At 47.2% G+C, this 24,706-nt stretch overlaps 1 protein-coding gene across 1 annotated transcript in view; it reads left to right on the top strand.

Annotated features, from left to right (window-relative positions):
* CPAMD8 (C3 and PZP like alpha-2-macroglobulin domain containing 8) overlaps nt 1-24,706 on the top strand; it is a 98,547-nt gene that overhangs the window by 42,421 nt on the left and 31,420 nt on the right. Inside the window, exons 20-23 of the mRNA XM_060094453.1 lie at nt 9,383-9,614; nt 14,553-14,706; nt 15,118-15,248; nt 20,249-20,300. Coding sequence (XP_059950436.1) covers nt 9,383-9,614; nt 14,553-14,706; nt 15,118-15,248; nt 20,249-20,300 — 569 coding nt within the window. The remainder of the gene's footprint in view (nt 1-9,382; nt 9,615-14,552; nt 14,707-15,117; nt 15,249-20,248; nt 20,301-24,706) is intronic.

Here is a 24,706-nt window from a genome sequence, read left to right as displayed (position 1 = left end):
TGGACCACATTTCGTGTATGCATTCATCCTTTGGTGGACACTTAGGTTGCTTCCACATTTTGGTTATTATGAATAATCCTTCTATGAATATGGATGTGCAAATATCATTTCGAGACCCTGCTTTCAATTCTTTTGGGTATATACCCAGAAGTGGAGTTGCTGGATCATATGGTAACTCTGTGTTTAATTTTTTGAGAGTTCACCATATTGTTTTCCACAGTGGTTGTACCATTTTACATTCCCACCAACAGTGCACAAGGGTTCTTCTTTAAATGTTGGATAGAATTTACCAGCGAAGCCATCACATCCAGAGCTTCCCTTTTTGGGAAGATGTTGATTGCTGATTCAATCTCCATACTTGTTAGAGATCTATTCAGATTTGTTATTTCCTTGTGATTCAGTCTTGGTAGGTTTTGTGTTTCTAAGAATTTGTCCATTCATCTAGATTATCCAAGTTGTTGGTGTACAGTAGTTCATAGTAGTCTCTTAAAATCTTTCTTTATTTCTGTGGAATCGGTAGTAATGTCCCCACTTTCATTTTGGATCTTAGTAATTTAAGTCTTTTCTCTTTTTTCTTCGATCATCTAGCTAAAAGGTTTGTTAATTTTATTAATCTTTTCAAAGAACCAACTTTTGGTTTCATTGATTTTCTCTATTATTTTTCTTTTTTAAAAAAATATTTATTTATTTGGCTGTGCTGTGTCTTAGTTGTGTTATGCGAGATCTGCATTGCAGCATGTGGGATCCTTTTAGTTGCAGCATGTGGGATCTAGTTCCCTGACAAGGGATCGAACCTGGGCCCGCTGCATTGGGAGCACAGAGTCCTAACCACTGGACCACGAGGGAAGTCCCTCTCTATTATTTTTGTATTCTTTATTTCGTTTATTTCTGCTATAATCTTTATTATTTCTGCTTCTTTATTATTTGATCTCTTCTGTTTTTCTTTTTCAAGTTCTTTAAGTTACAAAGTTAGGCTGTTTATTTGAGATCTTAATTTTTAATGTAAGCATTTACAGCTATGAATTTCCCCCTTAACACTGCTTTTGATGCATCCTGTGAGTTTTGGTGTGTTGTGCTTTTGTTTTCATTCATCTCTAAGTCCTTTTTTCCTTTTTTTTTTTTTTTTGCAGAGATTTTTAAAAATTTCTTTCAAATCCAGAGATAATTTGAGTAGCAAAGTATAACAGTTAATTTTTGACATATCATTTATCTTTACAAAAACATTTCTTTTTCTTTTTGAATTTTATTTTATTTATTTATTTTATACAGCAGGTTCTTACTAGTTATCTATTTTATATATATTAGTGTATATATGTCAATCCCAATATCCCAATTCATCCCACCACCACCACCACCCACCCCGTTTTCCCCACTTGGTGTCCATACGTTTGTTCTCTACATCTGTGTCTCAGTTTCTGCCTTGCAAACCTGTTCATCTGTGCCATTTTTCTAGATTCCACATATATGCATTAATATGCAGTATTTGTTTTTCTCTCTCTGACTTACTTCACTCTGTATGACAGTCTCTAGGTCCATCCACGTCTCTGCAAATGACCCAATTTCGTTCCTTTTTACGGCTGAGTAATATTCCATTGTATATATGTGCCACATCTTCTTTATCCATTTGTCTGTCGATGGGCATTTAGGTTACTTCCATGACCTGGCTATTGTAAATAGTGCTGCAGTGAACAATGGAGTGCATATGTCTTTTTGAATAATGATTTTCTCTGGGTATATGCCCAGTAGTGGGATTGCTGGGTCATATGGTAATTCTAGGTTTAGTTTTTTTAAGGAACCTCCATACTGTTCTCCATAGTGGCTGTATCAATTTACATTCCCACCAGCAGTGCAAGAGGGTTCCCTTTTCTCCACACCATCTCCAGCATTTGTTGTTTGTAGGTTTTCTGATGATGGCCATTCTGACTGGTGTGAGGTAATAACTCATTGTAGTTTTGATTTGCATTTCTCTAATAATTAATGATGTTGAGCAGCTTTTCATGTGCCTCTTGGCCATCTGTATGTCTTCTTTGGAGAAATGTCTATTTAGGTCTTCTCCCCTTTTCTGATTGGGTTGTTTGTTTTTTTAATATTGAGCTGCATGAGCTGTTTATATATTTTGGAGATTAATCCTTTGTCAGTTGATTCGTTTGCAAATATTTTCTCCCATTCTGAGGGTTGTCTTTTTGTCTTGTTTATAGTTTCCTTCACTGTGCAAAAGCTTTTAAGTTTCATTAGGTCCTGTTTGTTTATTTTTGTTTTTATTTCCATTACTCTAGGAGGTGGGTCAAAAAGGATCTTGCTATGATTTATGTCAAAGAGTGTTCTTCCTATGTTTTCCTCTAAGAGTTTTATAGTGTCCGGTCTTACATTTAGGTCTCTAATCCATTTTGAGTTTATTTTTGTATATGGTGTTAGGGAGTGTTCTAATTTCATTGTTTTACATGTAGCTATCCAGTTTTCCCAGCACCACTTATTGAAGAGACTGTCTTTTCTCCATTGTATATCCTTGCCTCCTTTGTCATACATTAGTTCACCATAGGTGCATGGGTTTATCTCTGGGCTTTCTATCCTGTTCCATTGATCTATATTTCTGTTTTTGTGCTAGTACCATATTGTCTTGATGACTGTAGCTTTGTAGTATAGTCTGAAGTCAGGGAGTCTGATTCCTCCAGCTCAGTTTTTTTCCCTCAAGATTGCTTTGGCTCTTCGGAGTCTTTTGTTTCTCCATACAAATTTTAAGATTTTTTGTTCTAGTTCTGTAAAAAATGCCATTGGTAATTTGATAGGAATTGCATTGAATCTGTAGATTGCTTTGGGTAGTATAGTCATTTTCACAATATTGATTCCTCCAATCCAAGAACATGTTCTATCTCTCCCATCTGTTTGTGTCATCTTTGATTTCTTTCATCAGTGTCTGATAGTTTTCTGAGTACAGGTCTTTTACCTCCTTACGTAGGTTTATTCCTACATATTTTATTCTTTTTGTTGCAGTGGTGAATGAGATTGTTTCCTTAATTTCTCTTTCTGATCTTTCATTGTTAGTGTATAGGAATTAAAGAGATTTCTGTGCATTAGTTTTGTATCCTGCAACTTTACCAAATTCATTGATTAGCTCTAGTAGTTTTCTGGTGGCATCTTTAGGATTCTCTATGTATAGTATCATGTCATCTGCAGTGACAATTTTACTTCTTCTTTTCCAATTTGGATTCCTTTTATTTCTTTTTCTTCTCTGATGGCCATGGCTAGGACTTCCAAAACTATGTTGAATAATACTGGCGAGAGTGGACATCCTTTTCTTGTTCCTGATCTTACAGGAAATGCTTTCAGTTTTTCACTATTGAGAATGATGTTTGTTGTGGGTTTGTCATATATGGCCTTTATTATGTTGAGGTAAGTTCCCTCTATGCCCACTTTCTGGAGAGTTTTTATCAGAAATGGGTGTTGAATTTTGTCAAAAGCTTTTTCTGCATCTATTGAGATGATCATATGGTTTTTATTCTTCAGTCTGTTAATATGGTGTATCACATTGATTGATTTGTGTATACTGAGGAATCCTTGCACCCCTGGGATAAATCCCACTTGGTCATGGTGTATGATCCTTTTAATGTGTTGTTGGATTCTGTTTGCTGGTATTTTGTTGAGGATTTTTACATCTATATTCATCAGTGATATTGGTCTGTAATTTTCTTTTTTTTGTGACATCTTTGTCTGGTTTTGGTATCAGGGTGATGGTGGCCTTGTAGAATGAGTTTGGGAGTGTTCCTTCCTCTACAGTTTTTGGGAACAGTTTCAGAAGGATGGGCGTTAGCTCTTCTCTAAACGTTTGATAGAATTCACCTGTGAAGCCATCTGGTCCTGGACTTTTGTTTGTTGGCAGATTTTTAATCACAGTTTCATTTTCATTATGTGTGATTGGTCTGGTCATATTTTCTATTTCTTCCTGGTTCAATCTTGGAAGGTTATACCTTTCTAAGAATTTGTCCATTTCTTCCAGGTTGTCCATTTTATTGGCATAGAGTTGCTTATAGTAGTCTCTTAGGATGCTTTGTATTTCTGTGGTGTCCATTGTAACTTCTCCTTTTTCATTTCTAATATTATTGATTTGAGTCCTCTCCCTCTTTTTCTTGACGAGTCTGGCTAAAGGTTTATCAATTTTGTTTATCTTCTCAGAGAACCAGCTTTTAGTTTTATTGATCTTAGCTATTGTTTTCTTTGTTTCTATTTCATTTATTTCTGCTCTGATCTTTATGATTTCTTTCCTTCTACTGACTTTGTTCTTCTTCCTCTAGTTCCTTTAGGTGTAAGGTTAGATTGTTTATTTGAGATTTTTCTTTTTTCTTGAGGTAAGATTGTATTGCTATAAACGTCCCACTTAGAACTGCTTTTGCTGCATCCCATAGGTTTTGGATCATCGTGTTTTCATTGTCATTTGTCTCTAGGTATTTTTTGATTTCCTCTTTGATTTCTTCAGTGATCTCTTGGTTATTTAGTAACGTATTGTTTAGCCTCCTTGTGTTTGTGTTTTTTTACATTTTTTCCCTGTAATTTATTTCTAATCTCATAGTGTTGTGGTCAGAAATGATGCTTGATATGATTTCAATTTTCTTAAATTTACTGAGGCTTGATTTGTGACCCAAGATGTGATCTGTCCTGGAGAATGTTCCATGTGCACTTGAGAAGAAAATGTAATCTTCTGTTTTTGGATGGAATGTCCTATAAATATCAATTAAATCTATCTGGTCTACTGTGTCATTTAAAGCTTGTGTTTCCTTATTAATTTTCTGTCTGGATGATCTGTCTATTGGTGTAAGTGAGGTGTTAAAGTCCCCCACTATTATTGGGTTACTGTCGATTTCCTCTTTTATAGCTCTTAGCATTTGCCTTATGTATTGAGGTGCTCCTATGTTGGGTGCATATATATTTATAATTGTTATATCTTCTTCTTGGATTGAGCCCTTGATCATTATGTAGTGCCCTTCCTCGTCTCTTGTAACATTCTATTTTTTTTTTGCGGTACGCGGGCCTCTCACTGTTGTGGCCTCTCCCATTGCGGAGCACAGGCTCTGGACGCACAGGCTCAGCGGCCATGGCTCACGGGCCTAGCCACTCCACGGCATGTGGTATCTTCCCGGACCGGGGCACGAACCCGTGTCCCCTGCATCGGCAGGCAGACTCGCAACCACTGCGCCACCAGGGAAGCCCTCTTGTAACATTCTTTATTTTAAAGTCTGTTTTATCTGATATGAGTATTGCTACTCCAGCTTTCTTTCTTTCTTTTTTTTTTTGCGGTACGCGGGCCTCTCACCGTTGTGGCCTCTCCCATTGCGGAGCACAGACTCTGGACGTGCAGGCCCAGCGGCCGCGGCTCACAGGCCCAGCCTCTCCGCAGCATGTGGGATCCTCCTGGACCGGGGCACGAACCCGTGTCCCCTTCATCGGCAGGTGGACTCTCAACCACTGCGCCACCAGGGAAGCCCCCTCCAGCTTTCTTTTGATTTCCACTTGTGTAGAATATCTTTTTCCATCATGTCACTTTCAGTCTGTTTGTGTCCCTAGGTCTGAAGTGGGTATCTTGTAGACAGCATGTGTATGGGTCTTGTTTTTTATTCATTCAGTGAACCTGTGTCTTTTGGTTGGAGCATTTAATCCATTCACATTTAAGGTAATTATCGACATGTATGTTCCTATTACCATTTTCTTAATTGTTATGGGTTTGTTTTTCTAGGTCCTTTTCTTCTCTTGTGTTTCCCACTTAGAGGAGTTCCTTTAGCATTTGTTGTAGAGCTGGTTTGGTGGTGCTGAATTCTCTTAGATTTTGTTTGTCTGTAAAGCTTTTGATTTCTCTGTCAAGTCTGAATGAGATCTTTGCTGGGTAGAGTAGCCTTGGTTGTAGTTTCTTCCCTTTCATCACTTTAAATATATTGGGCCACTCCCTTCTGGCTTGTAGAGTTTCTGCTGAGAAATCAGCTGTTAACCTTATGGAGTTCCCTTGTATGTTATTTGTCATTTTTCCCTTGTTGCTTTTAATAATTTTCCTTTGTCCTTAATGTAAGGTCAGATCTTAACAAATGGCGTCGCGGAATAGAGGAAAGCTTCAAGTGAGCTTTATTAGGGGCGCTCCCGGGCGAGGTTCACTGGTCCGAGAGAAAGGGGCCAGAGAAGTCACACCTGGGCGAGGGTTGGGCAAGATTTTATAGGGGAAGAAGGGAAAGGGGTGTGGTGAATCTGGGAGGGCACAGGGTATTCCTTATTTGGTGGTCTCTTCGGGTATCGTGGCAATATCTGGTGCCGGTTACATCAGTCTTGGGACCGCTAGTCCCACCCCTCGAAAGGCGGGAAGACTGGGCAGGGTGGAAGGTCCCCAGGTCAGTTCCTGGAACTGGGTGGTCCAGAAAGTCTCCAGGTCAGTTTCTGGAACTGGGTGGTCCAGAGAGTTTTGGTCTGATGCAACCTGTGAATCTGATTGCGTTCCCCTGCCTCGGGCCAGTTGGCCTTACACTTAATTTTTCTCAGTTTGATTACTATGTGTCTTGGCATGTTTCTCCTTGGGTTTATCCTGCCTGGGACTCTCTGTACTTCCTGGACCTGGGTGGCTATTTCCTTTCCCATGTTAGGGAAGTTTTTGACTATAATCTCTTCAAATATTTTCTCGGGTCCTTTCTCCGTCTCTTCTCCTTCTGGGACCCCTACAATGTGAATGTTGTCCCAGAGGTCTCTTAGGCTGTCCTCATTTCTTTTCATTCTTTTTTCTTTATTTTGTTCTTCAGCAGTGAATTCCACCATTCTGTCCTCCAGGTTACTTATCTGTTCTTCTGCCTCAGTTATTCTGCTATTGATTCCTTGTAGTGTATTTTTCATTTCAGTTATTGTATTGTTCATCTCTGTTTGTTTGTTCTTTAATTTTTCTAGGTCTTTGTTAAACATTTCTTGCGTCTTCTCGATCTTTGCCTCCATTCTTTTTCCGAGGTCCTGGATCATCTGCACTATCATTGTTCTGCATTCTTTTTCTGGAAGGTTTCCTATCTCCACCTCTTTTAGTTGTTTTTCTGGGGTTTTATCTTGTTCCTTCATCTGGGACATAATCCTCTGCCTTTTCATTTTGTCTATCTTTCTGTGATTGTGGTTTTCGTTCTGCAGGCTGCATGATTGTAGTCCTTCTTGCATCTGCTGTCTGCCCTCTAGTGGTTGAGGCTATCTAAGAGGCTCATGCAAGCCTCCTGATGGGAGAGACTGGTGATGGGTAGAGCTAGGTGTTGCTCTGGTGGGCAGAGCTCAGTAAAACTTTAATCCACATGTCTGCTGATGGGTGGGGCTGTGTTCCCTCGATGTTGGTTGTTTGGCCTGAGGTGACCCAGCACTGGAGCCTACAGGCTCTTTGGTGGGGCTAATGGAGGACTCCGGGAGGGTTTACACCAGTGAGTACTTCCCATAATTTCTGCTGCCAGTGTCCTTGTCCCAGTGGTGAGCCACAGCCGCCCACCCCCACCTCTGTAGAAGACCCATCAACACTAGCAGGTAGGTCTGGTTCAGTCTCCTGTGGGGTCACTGCTCCTTCCCCCTGGGTCCTGATGCACACACTTTGTGTGTGCCCTTCAAGAGTGGAGTCGCTGTTTTGCCCAGTCCTGTTGAAGTCCTGCAGTCAAATCCTGCTAGCCTTCAAACTCTGATTCTCTGGGAATTCCTGTTGCTGGACCCCAGGTTGGGAAGCCTGATGTGGTGCTCAGGATCTTCACTCCAGTGGGTGGTCTTCTGTGGTATAATTGTTCTCCAGTTTGTGAGTCAACCACCCAGCGGTTATGGGATTTGATTTCATTGTGATTGCACCCCTCCTACCATCTCATTGCAGCCTCTCCTTTGTCTTTGGATGTGGGGTATCTTTTTAGTGAGTTCCAGTGTCTTCCTGTCAATGATTGTTCAGCAGTTAGCTGTGATTCCAGTGCTCTAGCAAGAGGGAGTTCTAAGTACTTTTTAATTTCCTTTGTGATCTCTTCTTTGATCCTTTGGTGTTTAAGAATGTGTTAATTTCCACAAATTTGTAAAATTTCCAGCTTTCCTTCTCTTGTTGATTTCTAACTTCATTTATCTTATTGTGGTCAGAGAAGGTACTTTGTATGCTATCTCTCTTTTTAAGTCCACTGAGGCTTAGTTTGTAGCTTAACCTATGGGTCTGTCCTGGAAAATACCCCAAGTGCACTTCAGAAGAATGTGTGTTCCATTGTTGTTGTTGGGTAGAGTGTTCTGTATATGTCTCTCCCTGTTCTGTTCCCCACAGAATGGCCCACTGTCAGGTGGATTGGCCAAGACGTAGGGGTCACCTCACTTGGAGGGAGCCCTGAACAAAAGGCTCCAGCAGCTTTATGGACCATGGGGTGGGGTTGGGGGTGGACAGGGGAGAGAGTTAGGAGTGGGAAAGTACTCCAACTGGGGAGGGATGTCTTCAGTGTTTCCTTCTGACCATAGAGAGGCCTTGGCAGAGGTGTCTGAAGAAAACCTCTGCCCACGGTCCCTTATGCTAAAGAGACCTGGGAGAGGAAATTCTGGGCTGGGAATGCAAACATGCAAAGAGCATGGCCAGCCAGGGGCCCTGAGTCCTTGGCTGCAGCTCCCCTCAGAGACCCCAGTGCACACCCACCCCTCACCTCCCTACCCTACCCCCACCCCGTGAGACCTGCAGGCCTGTGGGCAGGCCTGAAAAATCACACATACATCCTTAACGGGGAGCTGGGCTCCGCAGGAGTGTATGGGACAAGGATGCCAGGCCAGGAAGTGTGGGTGTCCCCCACAGGCAGGCATTCCTTGGCTTGTGGCTGCATCACTCCAGTCTCTGCCTCCATCTTCGCCTGGCCTTCTTCCCTCTGTGTCTGAATTTCCCTCCTCTTATAATGACACCTGTCATTGGATTAGGGCCCACTCTACACCAGTATGACTTCATCTTAACTAGTGGTGTCTGCAAAGACCCTATTTCCAAGTCATGTCCCATTCACAGGTTACCAGCGGTTAGGGCTTGAACATGTCTTTCCGGGAGACACACAAGCATGCTGTAAGTGACCAGTCTCCTTGATTCAATGTCTTTCTCCCCTAACCTGGGCAGAGCACACACTGCCAGAGTTTGCCTCTCTGAACCCATGTTTTGGATGGCCCCGTGATCACAGCTGTCCCGAGAGACATTCATGTTTCCGATTATGGCGAGTCAGGGCTGAGGGATGACTTTCTCCTGTCTCGCACTGTGGGGTGCCTTTAATGCTTATTTACAAGCTGTCGGGGCAGTGGGGGGGGGGCGGCACCACCGTGGGGCCCAAGGCCATATGGCTGGATTCCTCTGTTCCCACCTGGCCGCTGTGGCACGGCCGTGGAGAGCACACGGTTGTCCATCTTTCCGCAGTGACCCGTCAGGCGAGGACACGCTCAGCGTGCAGGTCCCCGACTCCATCACCAGCTGGGTGGGTGAGGCAGTGGGTCTGTCTGCCGAGAGGGGCCTGGGCATTGCCGAGCCCACTCTGCTGAAGACCTTCAAGTCCTTCTTCGTCGACTTCACCCTGCCCCCCAACGTGGTCCGCGGGGAGCAGGCCAAGATCCCGCTCAGCATCTACAACTACATGGACACCTGTGTCGAGGTACCGAACCCGCCCTCCATACACAGCCTTTCCCATTATGGGGGAGAGGGGTGGCATCCTTAATGGCTGCAGGCAGAGGGAGGTGGGGTCATCGTGGGGGGAGGGGTTGGAGGGGCACAGCACCTGGGATGTGGGGCAGGCAGGGCGGAATGGGGTCATCCTGGAGGGCCGTGGGGGTCAGCGTCTGTGATATTAGTGAGGCAGAGGCTGGCTGAGTCAGCTTCTGCTTCACCAGCTGTCTACACCTGGGCAGGTTGGGGGTGGGAGTGTGTGCATGGCGGGGTCAGAGGGTGACAGATGTGACGGAGCCACTGTCGTTGACTCCTGAGCCTGCAGGGGTGTGGGAGGGTGAGTATCATATGTAACGGCGTGGAGTCAGGTGATCTCCGAGAGAGAGCAGCAGGCAGTCTTGAAGCAGGGTCTTAGTTCTCTGCCCAGGAATTGGACCTGGGTAGCCTGGATGAAAACCAGGAATCCTGGCCACTAGAACACCAGGGGCTAGAGGCTAGAAGCAAAGTCTCCCTGGCTCTTGCCCTGTTTGAAAAATGAATTTCTCAAAGAGGCAAATGCTGCAAAAACAGGTGAAGTTTATTATGAGAGACACAGCACAGCAAGTGGGAGAACACACAGAGAAACAGTTGTTTATTTAAGACAGAGCAAGGCAGAAATACACACCCAGAGAGGAAGGGTGTGGGCATCCTCCCTAATGAGACGGAGCACGGTAAAGGGGCGGGTAAATCATTTATACAGGGCAGTTCTTCCCGGTCTTTGTTTACCTTTGGCCCATTGTCTCGCTTCTCTTCCCACACCTGACCTGCCCTAGGACCCGCTCCAACATGCTTGCGTATCTTTTTGCCAAGATGGATTCCAGCATAGAGGCCTGTGGGAGTTTTGGCATCACCTATTGTGGGGTGGCACCCCCTCCTTTTTGACCCCCTAGGAGCCTTTCTGCCCATGCGTAGTCAGGGAGGTCTCCTTGGTCTCAGGAGTGGTCCTCTTATCTCTTTACTCCAGCAGAGCTCAGCTCCTGCCATTAGCTTTGGCCATGGAGTGTCTAGGGAAAAAAAGCTCCAATTTTACTCCACTTGACAAACACCAGCTGTCCAGCCCAGGGGCCCCTCTACCTCCTACCTCAAATCCCCCCTGAGAGATGTGAACCCTAAGAAATCTTTATTGGGAGGAGAAAGGGCAACAGAGTCTGCCTTCTGTAGCTTCTTCAGGCTGGCAAGGTGCTGGTAGACCCTACCTAGCTGGGGTCACAGAGCTGTCACCTTATCTCATCAAGGGGTCCCAGGGTGACTTCTCTTGTTATCTCTGTGTCCAAATTTCCTCTGAGAAGAGTCCCTGTTTTATTGGATTAGGGCCTACCCTAATGACCTCATTGGAACTTGATGACGTCTGCAGAGAACGTAGTTCCAAATGAGGTCACATTTATAGGTACCGGGGGTTAGGATTTCAACATATCTTCCTGGGGGGCACAACTCAACCAATGACAGCTACCCCAAGGAGGTGGGCTTGGGGATTTCAGACCCTGATGAGGAGGAGGGTTGGCCAGCAATGTGGAGGGAGCCGTGAGGACCAGGGTCAGGTGAGGGCAGGATAGGGAAGGGGTGTTTGGGGGCCTGAGCATCAGTGTGGCTGCAGGAGGGCAGGGGCACCCTCCTCCCCTGCCTTTGTAATCCTTTTGCACCATCTCAGCCTGGATGTCAGCTGAGGGGTGGCAGGAAGAGAGAGGAGGTGGGCTCCCAGAGTTAGGGGCAGCCCTCAGGAATGGGAGCTGGGAGCCGAGGCTGCAAATGGAGGAGTGAGTGGGGTGCAGGGCCAGGGGTCTAGCTGGGAGCAAGCCTGCTTTCCACAGGTTGGCCTGGAGGTCAGGCTACAGGTCTCAGCCTCACCCCAGCCGGCTGGGGGAGCCTGCTAACCTTGTCCTGGCCCTGCCCATGTGTGTGCACGCCCCCCCCTCACACCAAGGCCGCAGGCACATTCCCCACCAAGGGCAGAGATGGGAGGGGCAGCCCCAGGCCAAAGACACTGGAAACCAAGAGATTTTATCCACCCCCTGCCCAGATTCCTGGCTTTTCTTGAAAAACAAGGCCTTCTGGCCAGGGAGTGATTGGAATTTGCCACCTGAAGGGCACGGAGGCTGCTGGGGGTGGAGGTCCTGAGTGGAGGTGGCGGATCCCCCGTGGCACAGTTGTAGTCCCAGCGCATACATGTCTCAGCATCCCCCAGACGACCCTTTGGACTTCAGCTTGCTGTTTCCATTTACCAGCCCACTTTGTCTCAGTTTCCTTATCTGGGTGTGAGAGATCTACCTTCACCCCCTGCCCCCTCGGCTGTGTCTGTGATCATTCCTGAGCCTGGCCCAGAGTGGAGACAGCAGTGTTCTGAGTCTCTGAGTCTCAGCTCAGAGGCTGACCTTGAGCTTCCATGAAATCATTTACTCCTTTTTTCCTTTGCAAATTCTATACGTCTGCTGACTGATTACATTTACCCAAGAACATGTTGTACAGAATGCCGTATGCTGGCCCTGAGGCCAGTAAAGGACCCCTCCCATTGCCTTCTGCCTGGCACAGTCCAGGTTGGAGGCTGGTATTTGCATTTGACTTCCTGATGCTTATTTGACTCTGTGGAAGAGCCACACGTAATGTAATGTCACACAGGAACTTCTGTCTTGGGCCTTTAATGAAAAGAAAATTCCAAGTGAAAAAAAAAAGTGGTCAGTGCAGGTCTGGAATAGGAATGAAACACCCAGAGGCCACCAGAAAGGAATTCCTGCGTGTAAAATGGGAGTGATTCTAATTCATTCACTCAAAAGCAATCGCCCAATACCTGATGCGTGCCAGGCTCTGTGTGGGAATCTGAAGACCCCAATGCTCAGGACGTGGGGTCTGCCTGAGCTCACCTGAAACTCTGATGCCACTAAATCGGTGTTCTTGGACACGCATCTCTGTGCCCAGTGCTGGGTGGATGATTTTAACTGGATCATTATCAAGTGCCCACGTGGGCTGAGGAAGGAGGGGCTGTGATGGAATCATTCCCGCTTGGGAAGCTCAGAGAAGCATCATCGTATGTTCAAGGTCCCCCAGGGAGTGAGGGGCACACCTGTGTTAGAATTAGGTGTCGGGAATTGCCCAGCCATCCAGTGGTTAGGATTCTGCGCTTCCACTGCAGGGGGCAGAGGTTCCATTCCTCGTTGGGGAACTAAGATCCCGCAAGCTGTGCCACATGGTGTGGCCAGAAAAAAAAAAAAAAAAGAATTAAGTGTCTACAGGAAGCCAGGGAGGCCCTGAGGAGGGGTGGCTTCCCTGAACACCGAAGTCTCTGGGCGATGCCTAAGCTGGTCACCAGCCCTGGAAGGGCATTTCTGGAAGAGGGAATAGTATGTGCAAGTGACAGGCAGGAGGCAGCTTGGCCTGTCCCAGGAACTGCCTGTGACACAATCTGGCTGGGCTTTAGGGTCTGGTTGGAAAAGCAGGAGAGAAGGGGAACGCTTGTGCAGTAATCTGAGTGAGAGCCACGGAGTGAGAACCACAGCAGTGGCCACGCGGTGGCCTGGAGGGGGCCAAGGAGGACATGTGAGGGGCTCAGGGCAATCAGCCGGGATAAAGGTGCCCCCAAACCCAGAACCTTTATCATTCATCCTTTTTATGTAGCTTATGGCTAGGAGGAATAGGACCCTAGTTTCAGAAAGCCGGAATAAATGTAGGGTGGTCCCTAATCACAGGGTGGCCCCCAAGGGCGGCTCCCTCCTGAATTGCAGGCAGGCCCCGCAGGTGCCCATTTCAGCTCCTAGCAAGCACTGGTGGTTGGCTTGTCAGCCGGAGGACGAAGCCCTGCTGGGCAGCAGGTGTGTCCAGGGATCACCACATGTCAATTTCAGGAACCGCCCTCCCCGCCCCCCCCGCCCCCCGCCTCCATGTGCTCGTCCTGAGGTTCCAGGAAAACAACCACATGCAGACCCCTCAGCCTGGACAGCGGGTTCCATCCAGCACCTGGAAAATGTATCTCACCAATGCTTGATGCTTGAATTTCTTCTTTCCTCCCTGGAAGAACTTTCTAGAAGAATGCTGTCTCGAGGGGAATGGGGGAGCCCCCAAAGCCCCCTGCACCAACCGTTCTCATTCAGGTTCTACTGGGCCTGCCCTTGGGCAGGATTCAGACACTGTCACACTTGCCACTGTAAAGCTTCCTTGTACACACCTGCATGTGTGTGTGACTTAGGCACGTCAGCCTCTGAGGCCCAGGGGTCGCTCTTGTCTGTTCAGATCTGTTTCTAGGGCTCCTGAACCCACCAGGTGCTGCATATGTGCTGGTTGGAGAAATGCATGTGGAGCAAAGAGCCTGTTGTAGATTGAGGGTTATAAACACACACATGTACACAACATGCACGTGGAGACACGGTGTGCACAAGCACACATGTGTAGAGAGCCACGCTTGCACATGTGTGCAGAGACACTTGCCTTCACTCGCGTGCACTCACACATCATGTAATGCTACGCCTACACACATAGGTGTGCACACAGAGACGCATGCATGCACAGCACACACATGACGCATACACGTGTGCACACCGAACTCTATTATGACTCGGTGGACATCAGTGGTTGGAGAGAGGGTCAGATGATGTTCCCTGCGGGGCCTGCATGTGGAGTGGCCCCTCTTATCCCATGCTTGGCTAGAGAGACAGCCCTTGAATTGACCTTGGTCCCAAGGGAGAGCTGGACCAGTGAGGGTTCAGGGGGCTGAGGGAAGGAGGGGGCTCCCAGCAGGACAATGGTAAGTAGTTTGTTCTGATCAGAAATGGAAAGAGAGCCTCCCAAAGACAGCGTGGCTTTGGGGGAAAGGCTGCCAGGGTGGACGGAGTGCAGTGGGCAGTGGGGTGTGCTGGGAGGGCACACAGATTCCAGGCACCATGGTTCTTGCCACACTCTCCAGGTCTACGTGAAGATCTCAGTTCCCAAGGGCATCCAATTTGTCGGACATCCTGGCAAACGCCATCTGACCAAGAAGACGTGTGTGGTCCCCGGGGAGATGGAACCCTCCTGGGTGGTTCTGTCCTTTGGCGACCTGGGTCTCAGCAACATCACAGGTGAGGGTCATGTGCTTCTTTGGGCATCTCCACTCTCCAGGCCACCAAGGGGTTCAGGTGCAGAGTCCAGGCACAGGTGAAGGGTCATGGGGCAGAAGATGAGATCAAGGGGCAAGACAGCTGCTGGGGATGCAGGCCAGAGGGAATGATCAGGAGGTAGGGGGCCTCATCTGGGGGAAGCCAGTCTCTTAAGATGCCAAACCGATGTAGCACACACATGCACACACACGTGCACACATGCATACATATGCGTGCACACACATCCAGCCTACACCGTGCACACGTGCATATGCACATACACACGTATGTGTGCATGCACACCTGGGAAGCCTGGGACAAGGGTGGGGTACAGAACAGCGCCGGGTAGGGACCTGTTCTGAGAGCCAGCACCGAGTACTCAAATCTCCGCAGCCAAAGCCCTGGCTTACAGAGAAACGAGCTGCTGCCGGGATGGGAAGTCGGTCAGACCCCCGGAGGAGAATTACGCTGACAGGAGGGTCCCCATTGGGAGAGATCACATCCGGCGCGGTGTGATGGTTGAGGTAAGCCTATGTCCTCACTCGAGGCACTTGGCCAGGGCCTGATTACCTCAACAGTGAGGTTGGGGCCGGAGAGTGTGGTCCCTTCCCAAGCCAGGGCCAGGGCAGCCCCCATGAGTCCTGCTTTGGGGCTTGGGGCAGGTGACGGGGCTGCCTTGCTGGAGGACTGAGGCATCCATCTCCTCTCCAAGGAGCTGAGCAGGCTTTGGTGAAGTGACTTGGGACTCACACGGGCTGCAGGGAAGTGTCCTCCTGACCCCCGGCTTGATCACCTTGGAGGGTGATGTGCCTCTGTCTCCTGGCTGTCCGTTTGTCAGTAGGCAATTGTAGGGACTGTGACCCATCATTCAGAGGGTTGTCCTTGGAATGCCCATGTGGGAAGGACACGGAGCCTCCAGCAGGGGCGCCCAGACCACCGCCCCACCCCCCGCCCTCCACCCCCACCTCCGCCCCCCCGACCCATCCCCGAGCTGTGAATCTGGGATCTGCCACTTACGCATGGGGCTCAGAGAGTGTTTTGTTATTCCGACTCTGCTCTGTAAGACTGGGATGCTCACGCTCACCCCATAGCGTGGGGAAGGTTGGAGAACGCACATGGCACTTCACAGTGCTGGGCTTGTAGCAGCAACAATGCCCCATCTTTTTTGGGCTGCTCAGATGTATCAGAGCCCAGAGCTCTGGAGAGAATTCTGTTTAGTGCTGCATGGAGAGCACGCGGCAGCCCCACTGAATCTCCTCACAGTGGCCCCGAGTCTCTGCCCCTCCCCAGTAGCCCAGCTGTAAACAGCTGCCCTCCCTCCCGGCTGCGGTCCTGGCAGAGCTGAGCACAAATGGTTTCCATCAGCGCCTGGAGTCACACACGCGCTGGGCGGAGCTCCTGGAGGTGGATGGGTTACTGCTGCAGCTTTGTTGACACGACGTGATGGAGTCCTCCTGTACGAGTGTGTCATCAGATGAGGCACGCGATCTCTGTGAGCCAGCAGGATACGATGGCCTCAACAGGAAATGCAGAGACCCCTGCTGACCCTTTGCACAGCCTGAGCATGCTCCCTGGACCACAGCCTGCCCTACCTCAGTCCAAGGAGGCAGCGAGCCCCACAGTGCGGCCAGCCTGATCTGGAGGCCTGGAGCTCTTGTCTTCTTCCTCTGCAGGAGGAATTTCTAGATGCACAGAGAAGGATTCTCTTATCCTCAAGCCTTTCCTCCCTTTCATGCTGTTCAGCAGTGTCCTATGTCTGCAGCATCCACTGGTCCAGCTCTGTACAGACAGCACTGGAGGACAGGAGGTATGAGTTAGTCATCAGAAGACTTGAAATGTCGATGCAAAAAAATGAAGCATGAATTAGAAAAATGGATTTATGAAATAGGAGGCACTGGGTGCACGGCTTCTCCCATCTCATCCCACCACAGAGCTCTGAGTGCATGGGTCGCTTGCTCCATCAGTTATACGACGGACCCTCCCAAGACACCACATGCCACCTGCCGGGCAGGAGTCTGAATACAACAGAAAGGCCATTCCTGAGAGACACGTGGTGGGGAAGCAGGTGATGGCCGAGCTGTCGTGGGTGTGTATCAGGAGGAGGGGCAGCGAACGCCATCCCTCCTGGATCCCCAGCTGGCCCAGGGGATTGTGACCTTTTGCATTTCTGCTGGAAGGCTGAGAGCCTTCCATCACCCCACCGTGTCTCAGTAAAGTTCACAGGATCAAAGAGGAGGCCGACATAATTCAGACCCATGAGGGGAGCCTGGCGGGCATCACAGGAGTGAGAGGAAGTCTGCCTTCTTGGCTTGGGGTGGGCTCTGGAGTGAGAGCCCCGGGTTCAAACATGAAGCTGCTGGACGGTGAAATGAGAGTGCGTGGAAGGCATCTCTTGATGCCTGGCCTGAGTGCTAAAGAAAAGTGGTCTGTGGTCATCCAGGCATTTATAATGGTCGACTGGGGGAACCTGGACATAAACCAGGAACACTCTTTCCGTTTTAGGATATGTCCATCAGCTGATGAATGGATAAATGTGGTGGAAGGGGATCCCGTTACCCAATACCATGGAATATTACTCAGTCATAAAAAGGAATGAAGCACTGATTCATGCAACAATGTAGATGAACCTTGAAAATATTATGCTGAGCGAAAGAAGCCAGACACAAAAGGCCACATAGTGTATGACCCTATTTATATGAAATGTCCAGAATAGATAAATCCATAGAACAGACAAGAATGAAGCACTGATGTGTGCTACAAGGTTGTAGAAAAGTCTTGCCAGAGGTAATAATAATGACATCATGCAGTGACCGTGTTTTGGAACCTGGTCAGGAGCTGCCTTGAGCACAGAGGTGAAGGAGATTGGAACCCAGGATCGGCTAAAAGCCAGGGCAGCGTGGAGGAGAGAGGCTGGCACCAGGGTCCCCTCTGAGTTGAGCCAGAAAAGAAGACAGGGTGGAGTGGCCACGAGCGGCCCCGTTGGCTGCTTCAGAGGCTATGCTGGGGGTGGGGGTGTGTCCAGGAGGCCCTGGATGGTCAGCCAGAGCCAGAGGGCATGCTCAGCACTAACAGAAGGGCTCAGATTCTGTCTCTGGATTTGCTTGTTCTGGACATTTCATATAAATGGAACCATACACTGTGTGGCCTTTCCTGTCTGGCTTCTTTCACTTAGCATGATGTGTTTTTTTTTTTTTGCGGTACGCGGGCCTCTCACTGTTGTGGCATCTCCCGTTGTGGAGCACAGGCTCCGGACACACAGGCTCAGCGGCCATGGCTCACGGGCCCAGCTGCTCCGTGGCATGTGGGATCTTCCCAGACCAGGGCACGAACCTGTGTCCCCTGCATCGTCAGGCGGACTCTCAACCATTGCGCCACCAGGGAAGCCCTAGCATGATGTTTTTGTGGTCCATTTACATTGTAGCATGTGTCAGTGCTTCATCCCTTTTCACGGTTGTATAATGTTCCATTGTATGCATGGACCACATTTTGTTTATCCTTTCATCCATTGATAGACACCTGAGTTATGAATCATTTTTATGATTGTATAGCTATCATGGGCTTACAATGGCCAGGCCCTGTCCAGTGACTCAACCCCTTTTCCAACAAGGGGCTGAGCTGATAGATCAGTGAGGGGGTTGCTGAAGTCCAAGCAAAATCTCGGGGGCTCACCCTGGAGCCTGTGGCTGAGCAGATGGCCTGTGGGCTCCACGTCAGGCCTTCTGGGTGTGAGATAACAATCCGGCTGCTGGACAGCTCAGCATCATCCACAAGGGTGTGCTTGGCCTCTCGGTGCCAACCACGGGTGATTTTGCTAAAGGTTTGCTAGCGAGGTGTGCAGTGTGGGTGTCAGGTTGTGGCTTGCGTGGGTGAGGCAGGACCCCGGTGCAGGCCCCTGGGTGTGGCCCCGGGATGATAGCAGGAAGTGGACATGATCCAGACAGGTGCCTCCTGGACTCATCAGTACAGACCCAGGATGGATGACGCCCATCTCTGCAGCTTCAACAGAGGACTGGGGGCGGGGGTGGGGGGAAGAGGTGGATGAGAAACTCTAACAAGAGCTGACTGTTGAGTAGCACTGAGAAGATGCCAGGCTCTGTCTGAAATACACCTAACCCTCACATCGCGGTGAGGTCGGTGCCTTCATCACCCCCATCTTAGAGATGACAAATAGAGGTCCAGAGAGGTTAAGTGAGTGGCCCTCGGTCACCCAGCAAGGAGTGGGTGTATTAGTCAGGGTGCTGCGGATAAACAGAGCCAATAGGACATATACATTTCTCTAGGAAGAGATTTATTATAAGCAATTGGCTTACACGATCATGGAGGCTGAGAAGTCCCCATGGAGGTCTGAGAAGTCTGCCATCTATCTGTGAGTTTGAAGGCCAGAAGCATCGAGGGCAGAGAAGATTGATGCCCCAACTCAAGCAGTTTGGCAGAGAGGGAATTCATCCTTCCTCTGCCTTTTGTTGTATTTGGGCCCTCAGTGGAGTGTTTGGGGGCCACCATGTTGGGGAGGGCCATCTGCATCACTGTCCACCAATTCAAATGCTGACTCCTTTAAGACAAGTCCTCACAGGTATGCCCAGAAGTAACATTTGGCCAGATGTTTAGGCATCCCCTGGCTTACACAAGTTGGCAGATAAAATGACCCTCACAGTAGGAGGAGCTGGGACCCCAGGAGGCTGCCTGGCTGTGGTGGCCAAGCATTAACCGTCTGAGGTCTGACCTCAGGTGGCCCCAGCTCACCGATTTGCTGATGGCGCTAAAAGAGATCTGGAAAAGCGAGAGCCCCACGGGGGCCGTTCTGGTCAGACGAAAGCCCACAAGGTGTATTGGGTTAAATTCTCAGTGCTCCCTTTTAAGGGAGCAAGCCAGGACTTCCCTGGCAGTACAGTGGTTAAGACTCCACACTTCCACCGCAGGGGGCACAGGTTCGATCCCTGGTCAGGGGAAGTTCCTCATGCCGCGTGGTGTGGCCAAAAATAGATAAATTTTAAAACTAAATAAATAAGAGAACAAGCCAGCTGCCTTCTATTATTTGGGGGACGTTGTGGAAGGGGTGGAAGCAGGAGCATGATGGACAGGAGACAAGGGATGCATCGGACAGTGGGACAGAGACCCCATCCTTGGCAGACCTGGGTGCCCCCTTCTCAGTGCTCTTGGACATTGGATGGGGCCTCAGATCATGGCAGCCTTCGAGTCATAGCGTTCTCTGCCCAGAGGGCGAAGCTGGGCTTGGAGCTGGGCCAAAGGAGTGGCTGGGAGGGTAGGATGGGAGTGTGAGAATCATGATAAGTCTAGGAGCAGTTGATGAATTTGTTTGACTAGAGCCCAGAGAAGGGGAAGTGAGCCTCAGTTTCCCTATCTGGGCATGGGAGGTAGGTGACCTGGTCCATCTCTGTGCACCTGTGGTCGTGGCATCACCCTGTGGGATCCACACTCAGAGCTCCTGCCGTTGGAGGGTGGCTTCGCCCTTGCACTGGCTGCTGCCCCCCATTTCTCAGTTCTCCCCATTTCTCTGTTTCAGCCTGAAGGAGCCCCCCGGTCATACACCTACAGCGCTTTCTTCTGTCCCAATGGTGAGTCCCCATGCCCACCCTGCCAAGGACTTTGGCCCTTACCCCTGCACTTTTGCAGCTTTCCTGCTGCTGAGTGGACACCCACCATCCCTGGGAGCTGGGAACACAGCAGCAAAGCACTGACATGTCCCAGTTGGGGGCACCTGTAAGCCAGAGTGAGGACTGGGCATCTGCCATGCAGGAAGTGAGCACATACGATGGTAGACTGCAGGCACCAATGAGAAGAGACTGCTGTCAGGGGTAGGGCTGTCCTTGGGCCCTGGGCTTCTCATCCAGGGTCTGGGGAAAGGAGGTCTTAGAGTCACATCATGGGGAAGCTGTGGGAATGAGGGTGATCCAGAACCCCGGGATAGCAAAGGAGGATGTGGGAAATCAAGGTGGGTTCCAGAAAGTGTGAGATCTGGGGTCCACCTTGATCCCCTGAAATTGACATTATACCTGCCCACGATCTGTGAACAGGAAATGGGCACAGAGTGCCCAGTGGGTGGAGTGGCCAGACAAAGGCCTGTCCACACCTCTGCCTTGTGGGGTCAGGGCAGTGCTGGGAGGAACATGAGTCTGAGCTGCCTATGGGAGGGTCTGCCCCTTCCCCATCCAGTCCCTCCCCAAAGAGCCCTCCAGCTTGGAGGTTGGGCTGGGCCTGGCACTGGGCACTCACCTGGCAGGTTTTGCCAAGAGACACAGCAGAGGATCTGAAATGGAGTCCCCTGGTGATGCCTACCCCCTAGGTGTACCACCTCCTTGGTCCCAAAGCATTCAGCACAACAGATCCCCTGACCCACAGCACACTCTGGACACAGGCTTCCTTTTAACATCCCCCCCTCCCTTTTTTCAGTAAATAGCAATACATCACATATGTGCTCAAATGAGTTTTGACAATGGTGCACAAGCAATTCAATGGAGGATGGAGAACCTTCTCAACAAATGATGCTAGAGCAATTGAACATCTATTGGCAAAAACATGAAATTCGACGGAAAGATCATACCTTATACAAGAATTAAGAATGGACTTGAAGATATGGGGAGGGGGAAGGGTAAGCTGTGACAAAGCGAGAGAGAGGCATGGACATATATACACTACCAAACGTAAGGTAGATAGCTAGTGGGAAGCAGCTGCATAGCACAGGGAGATCAGATTGGTGCTTTGTGACCACCTGGAGGGGTGGGATAGCGAGGGTGGGAGGGAGGGAGACGCAAGAGGGAAGGGATATGGGAACAGATGTATATGTATAACTGATTCACTTGGTTATAAAGCAGAAACTAACACACCATTGTGAAGCAATTATACTCCAATAAAGTTGTAAAAAAAAAAAGAACTCAAAACGGAGCACGAACTTACATGTAAAACTGTACAACTTCTAGGAAAAAAAAAACATGGGAGGAATCTTTGGGATCTAGGGCTAGGTAAAGAATTCTTAGGCATACTACCAAAAGTATGAACGACAAAAGGAAACATTGATAAATGGACCTCATCAAAATGAAAAATGTTTGCTCTGTGAAAGATGCTGTTAATGGGGGGAAATTCAAGTTACTGACTGGAAGAAAATATTTCCAAACCCAGATCTGACAAAGGACTAGGATCTAGAATATATAAAGAGCTCTCAAAATTTAACAGTAAATAAAACAAACAATCCAATTAGAAAATGGGCAAAAGAAATAAACAGTTCACCAAAGAAGATGTACAGATGGCAAATAAACACATGAAAAGGTGCTCAACATTGTTAACCATTACAGAAATGCACATTGAAATGCAGTGAGTTATCAGTACACACCTACCAGAATGACTAAGTAAAAAGTAGAGATAGCACCAGAAGATGGCCAGGATGTGGAGACACTGGATCTCTCACACATTGCTGGTGGGAATGTAAAGTGGTACAGTCACTGCTGGTGGTTTCTTAAAACAGTTTGGTGTTTTCTTAAAAGACAGCATGCCATCAGCATACCCACCAGTAACTACACTCTTAGGCATTTATCCCAGAGAAATGAAGACTTATGTTCACACAAAAACCTGTATACAACTGTTCATAACAGCTTTATCTGCAATAGCCTCAAACTGAAAACAGTCTAGATGTCCTTCAGTGGGTGAATGGTTAAAAAATTGTGGTCCATCCATATCTTAGAATACTATCCAGAGTAAAAAGGAAGAAACTATTGATAACATGCAGCAACTTGGTTGAAATGGATTGAGTAAAAAAAAAAAATCCTAAAAGGGTACATAAAAGATTCTGTTTATATGACATTTTCAAAATGACAAAATTTTAGAGATGGTTGTCATATTATTGGTTGTTAGGGCAAGGAGAAAGGGTGTGGGTATGATGATAAAATGGCAACATTTATTTTTCTCCCATAAAATAAAATTGGAGAAATCTGAATGAGGATTGTAACAGTGCCAATATCCCATTAGTGATACTATACTAGAATTTTGTGAGATGTTACCATTGGGGAAACTGGGTCAAGAGTACACAGATTTCTCTGTGTTATTTCTTAGAGTCACATATAAATCTATAATTATCTCAGTAAAATTTAAATTAAAAACGTTTTTAAAAAGCAATGCATGTGTACAAATACCATATGATTCCACTTATATGAGCTCCCTAGAGTAGTCAAAATTATAGGGTCAGAAAGTAGAGTGGTGGTTGCCAGGGGCTGGGGGAAGGGGAAAATGGGGGGTTATTGTTTAATGAGTATAGAGCTTCAGTTTTACAAGATGAAAAGAGTTCTTGAGGTGGATGGTGGTGATGTTTGCACAATGTGAATGTATTTAATGCCACTGAACTGTACACTTAAAGATGGTTAAGATGGCAAATTTTACATTGTGTGTATTTTACCATAATTTTAAAAATTGGGAAAGGAAAAAGCAATACCTGTGTATTAGAGAAAATTTAGAAAGAGAGAAAGACAGAAACTATCTCCTCTGGTTCATACCCAAAGATGACTTCTTTTGACATTTGGTTGTATTCACTTTCATAGGATTGATTATTGTTTGTTTTAGCATAGTTGTGACTCATGAGCTACGTAATTTTATATCTTGCCTTTCTCACTTAACGTATCCTGAGAACTTTTCCTTGTTATTGTAAAGTCGTTATAAACAGCATTTCAAAACAGCTTCAGTATGCTCCAGCAAATGACTGCTCCAAAATTTGATCATTATGGAACATTTTGAAACATTATTGGACATTTATATATTGTTTGTACTTCTTATATCATAACACTAGGCCAAATATATTTGTATTCAAAGTAAGGTCAGTAACATTTTAACATGCTTATTGAGGTATAATTGACATACAATAAATTGGACATATTTTAAGGGTGGTTTGATAAATGTTGACATGTGTGTACATCTGTGAAGCCATCACCACAATTAAGATAATGAAGATTTCCATTAACCCTAAAGTCACATCCCTTTGAACTCTCTCACCCTGTCCACTCTTGTCACTAGGGAACCACTGATCTGCTTTCTTTCTCTATAGATTACTTTGCACCTTCTAGAATTTTACATAAATGGAATCATATGGAATGTTCTCTTTTTGTCTGGCCTCTTTCACTCAGCATAATAATTTTGAGATTCAACCATACTGTGTGTGTCAATAATTCAGTCATTTTAAGGCTGAGTAGGAGTCCATCGGATGGATGTGTCACACTTTGTTTATCCATTCACTTTTTGAATGTTATTTTTTAAAGTTATTTCCTGTTTGGGGCTATTTCATATAAAGCTGCTATGAACATTCATGCACAAGTCTTTGTATGGGTGATGTGTTTTCCTTTCTCTTGAGTCAATGTCTAGGAGTGGAATAGGTAACTCATGTGGTAGGTATGTGTTTAACTTTTTAAGAAACTGTCAATTGTTTCCCAAAGTGGTAGTACTATTTTGCATTCCCACCAGCACTGGATAAGCCAGTTCTGCCCCATTCCTACCAACACTTAGTATTGTCTGTTTAATTTTAGCCATTCTAATAGGTGTCTAGTGGTATGTCATTGTGGTTTTAATTTGCATTTCCATCATGACTAATGATGTTAAACATCTTTTCATATGCTTATCTGGTATTAGTCTATCTTTTTTTGTGAAGTGTCTTTTAACCTTTTTAAAATTGAGTTGTTGGGAGTTCCCTGGTGGTCCAGTGGTTGGGATTCAGTGCTTTCACTGCCGTAGTCTGGGTTCAATCCCTGGTTGGGGAACTAAGATCTCATAAGCCGCATGGTGCAGCCAAAGTGAAATAAAATAAAATAAAATTGAGTTGTTTATTTATATTGAGTTTTGAGAGATTTTTAAAATATGTTCTAGATACAAGTCTTTTATCAGACAAATGCTTTGCAAAGGTATTTCTCCCAGTCTGTGTCTTGTCTTTTCATTCTCTTAATAGTGTCTTTTTTTTTTTTTACCCACACTCCTTTTTTTTTAACATCTT

This window comes from Mesoplodon densirostris, chromosome 3 (assembly GCF_025265405.1).
Source record: "Mesoplodon densirostris isolate mMesDen1 chromosome 3, mMesDen1 primary haplotype, whole genome shotgun sequence".
NCBI classification, from domain to species: domain Eukaryota; kingdom Metazoa; phylum Chordata; class Mammalia; order Artiodactyla; family Ziphiidae; genus Mesoplodon; species Mesoplodon densirostris.
Note: the sequence above shows the minus strand (reverse complement) of the source record. Positions and strands in the feature narration are given on the sequence as shown.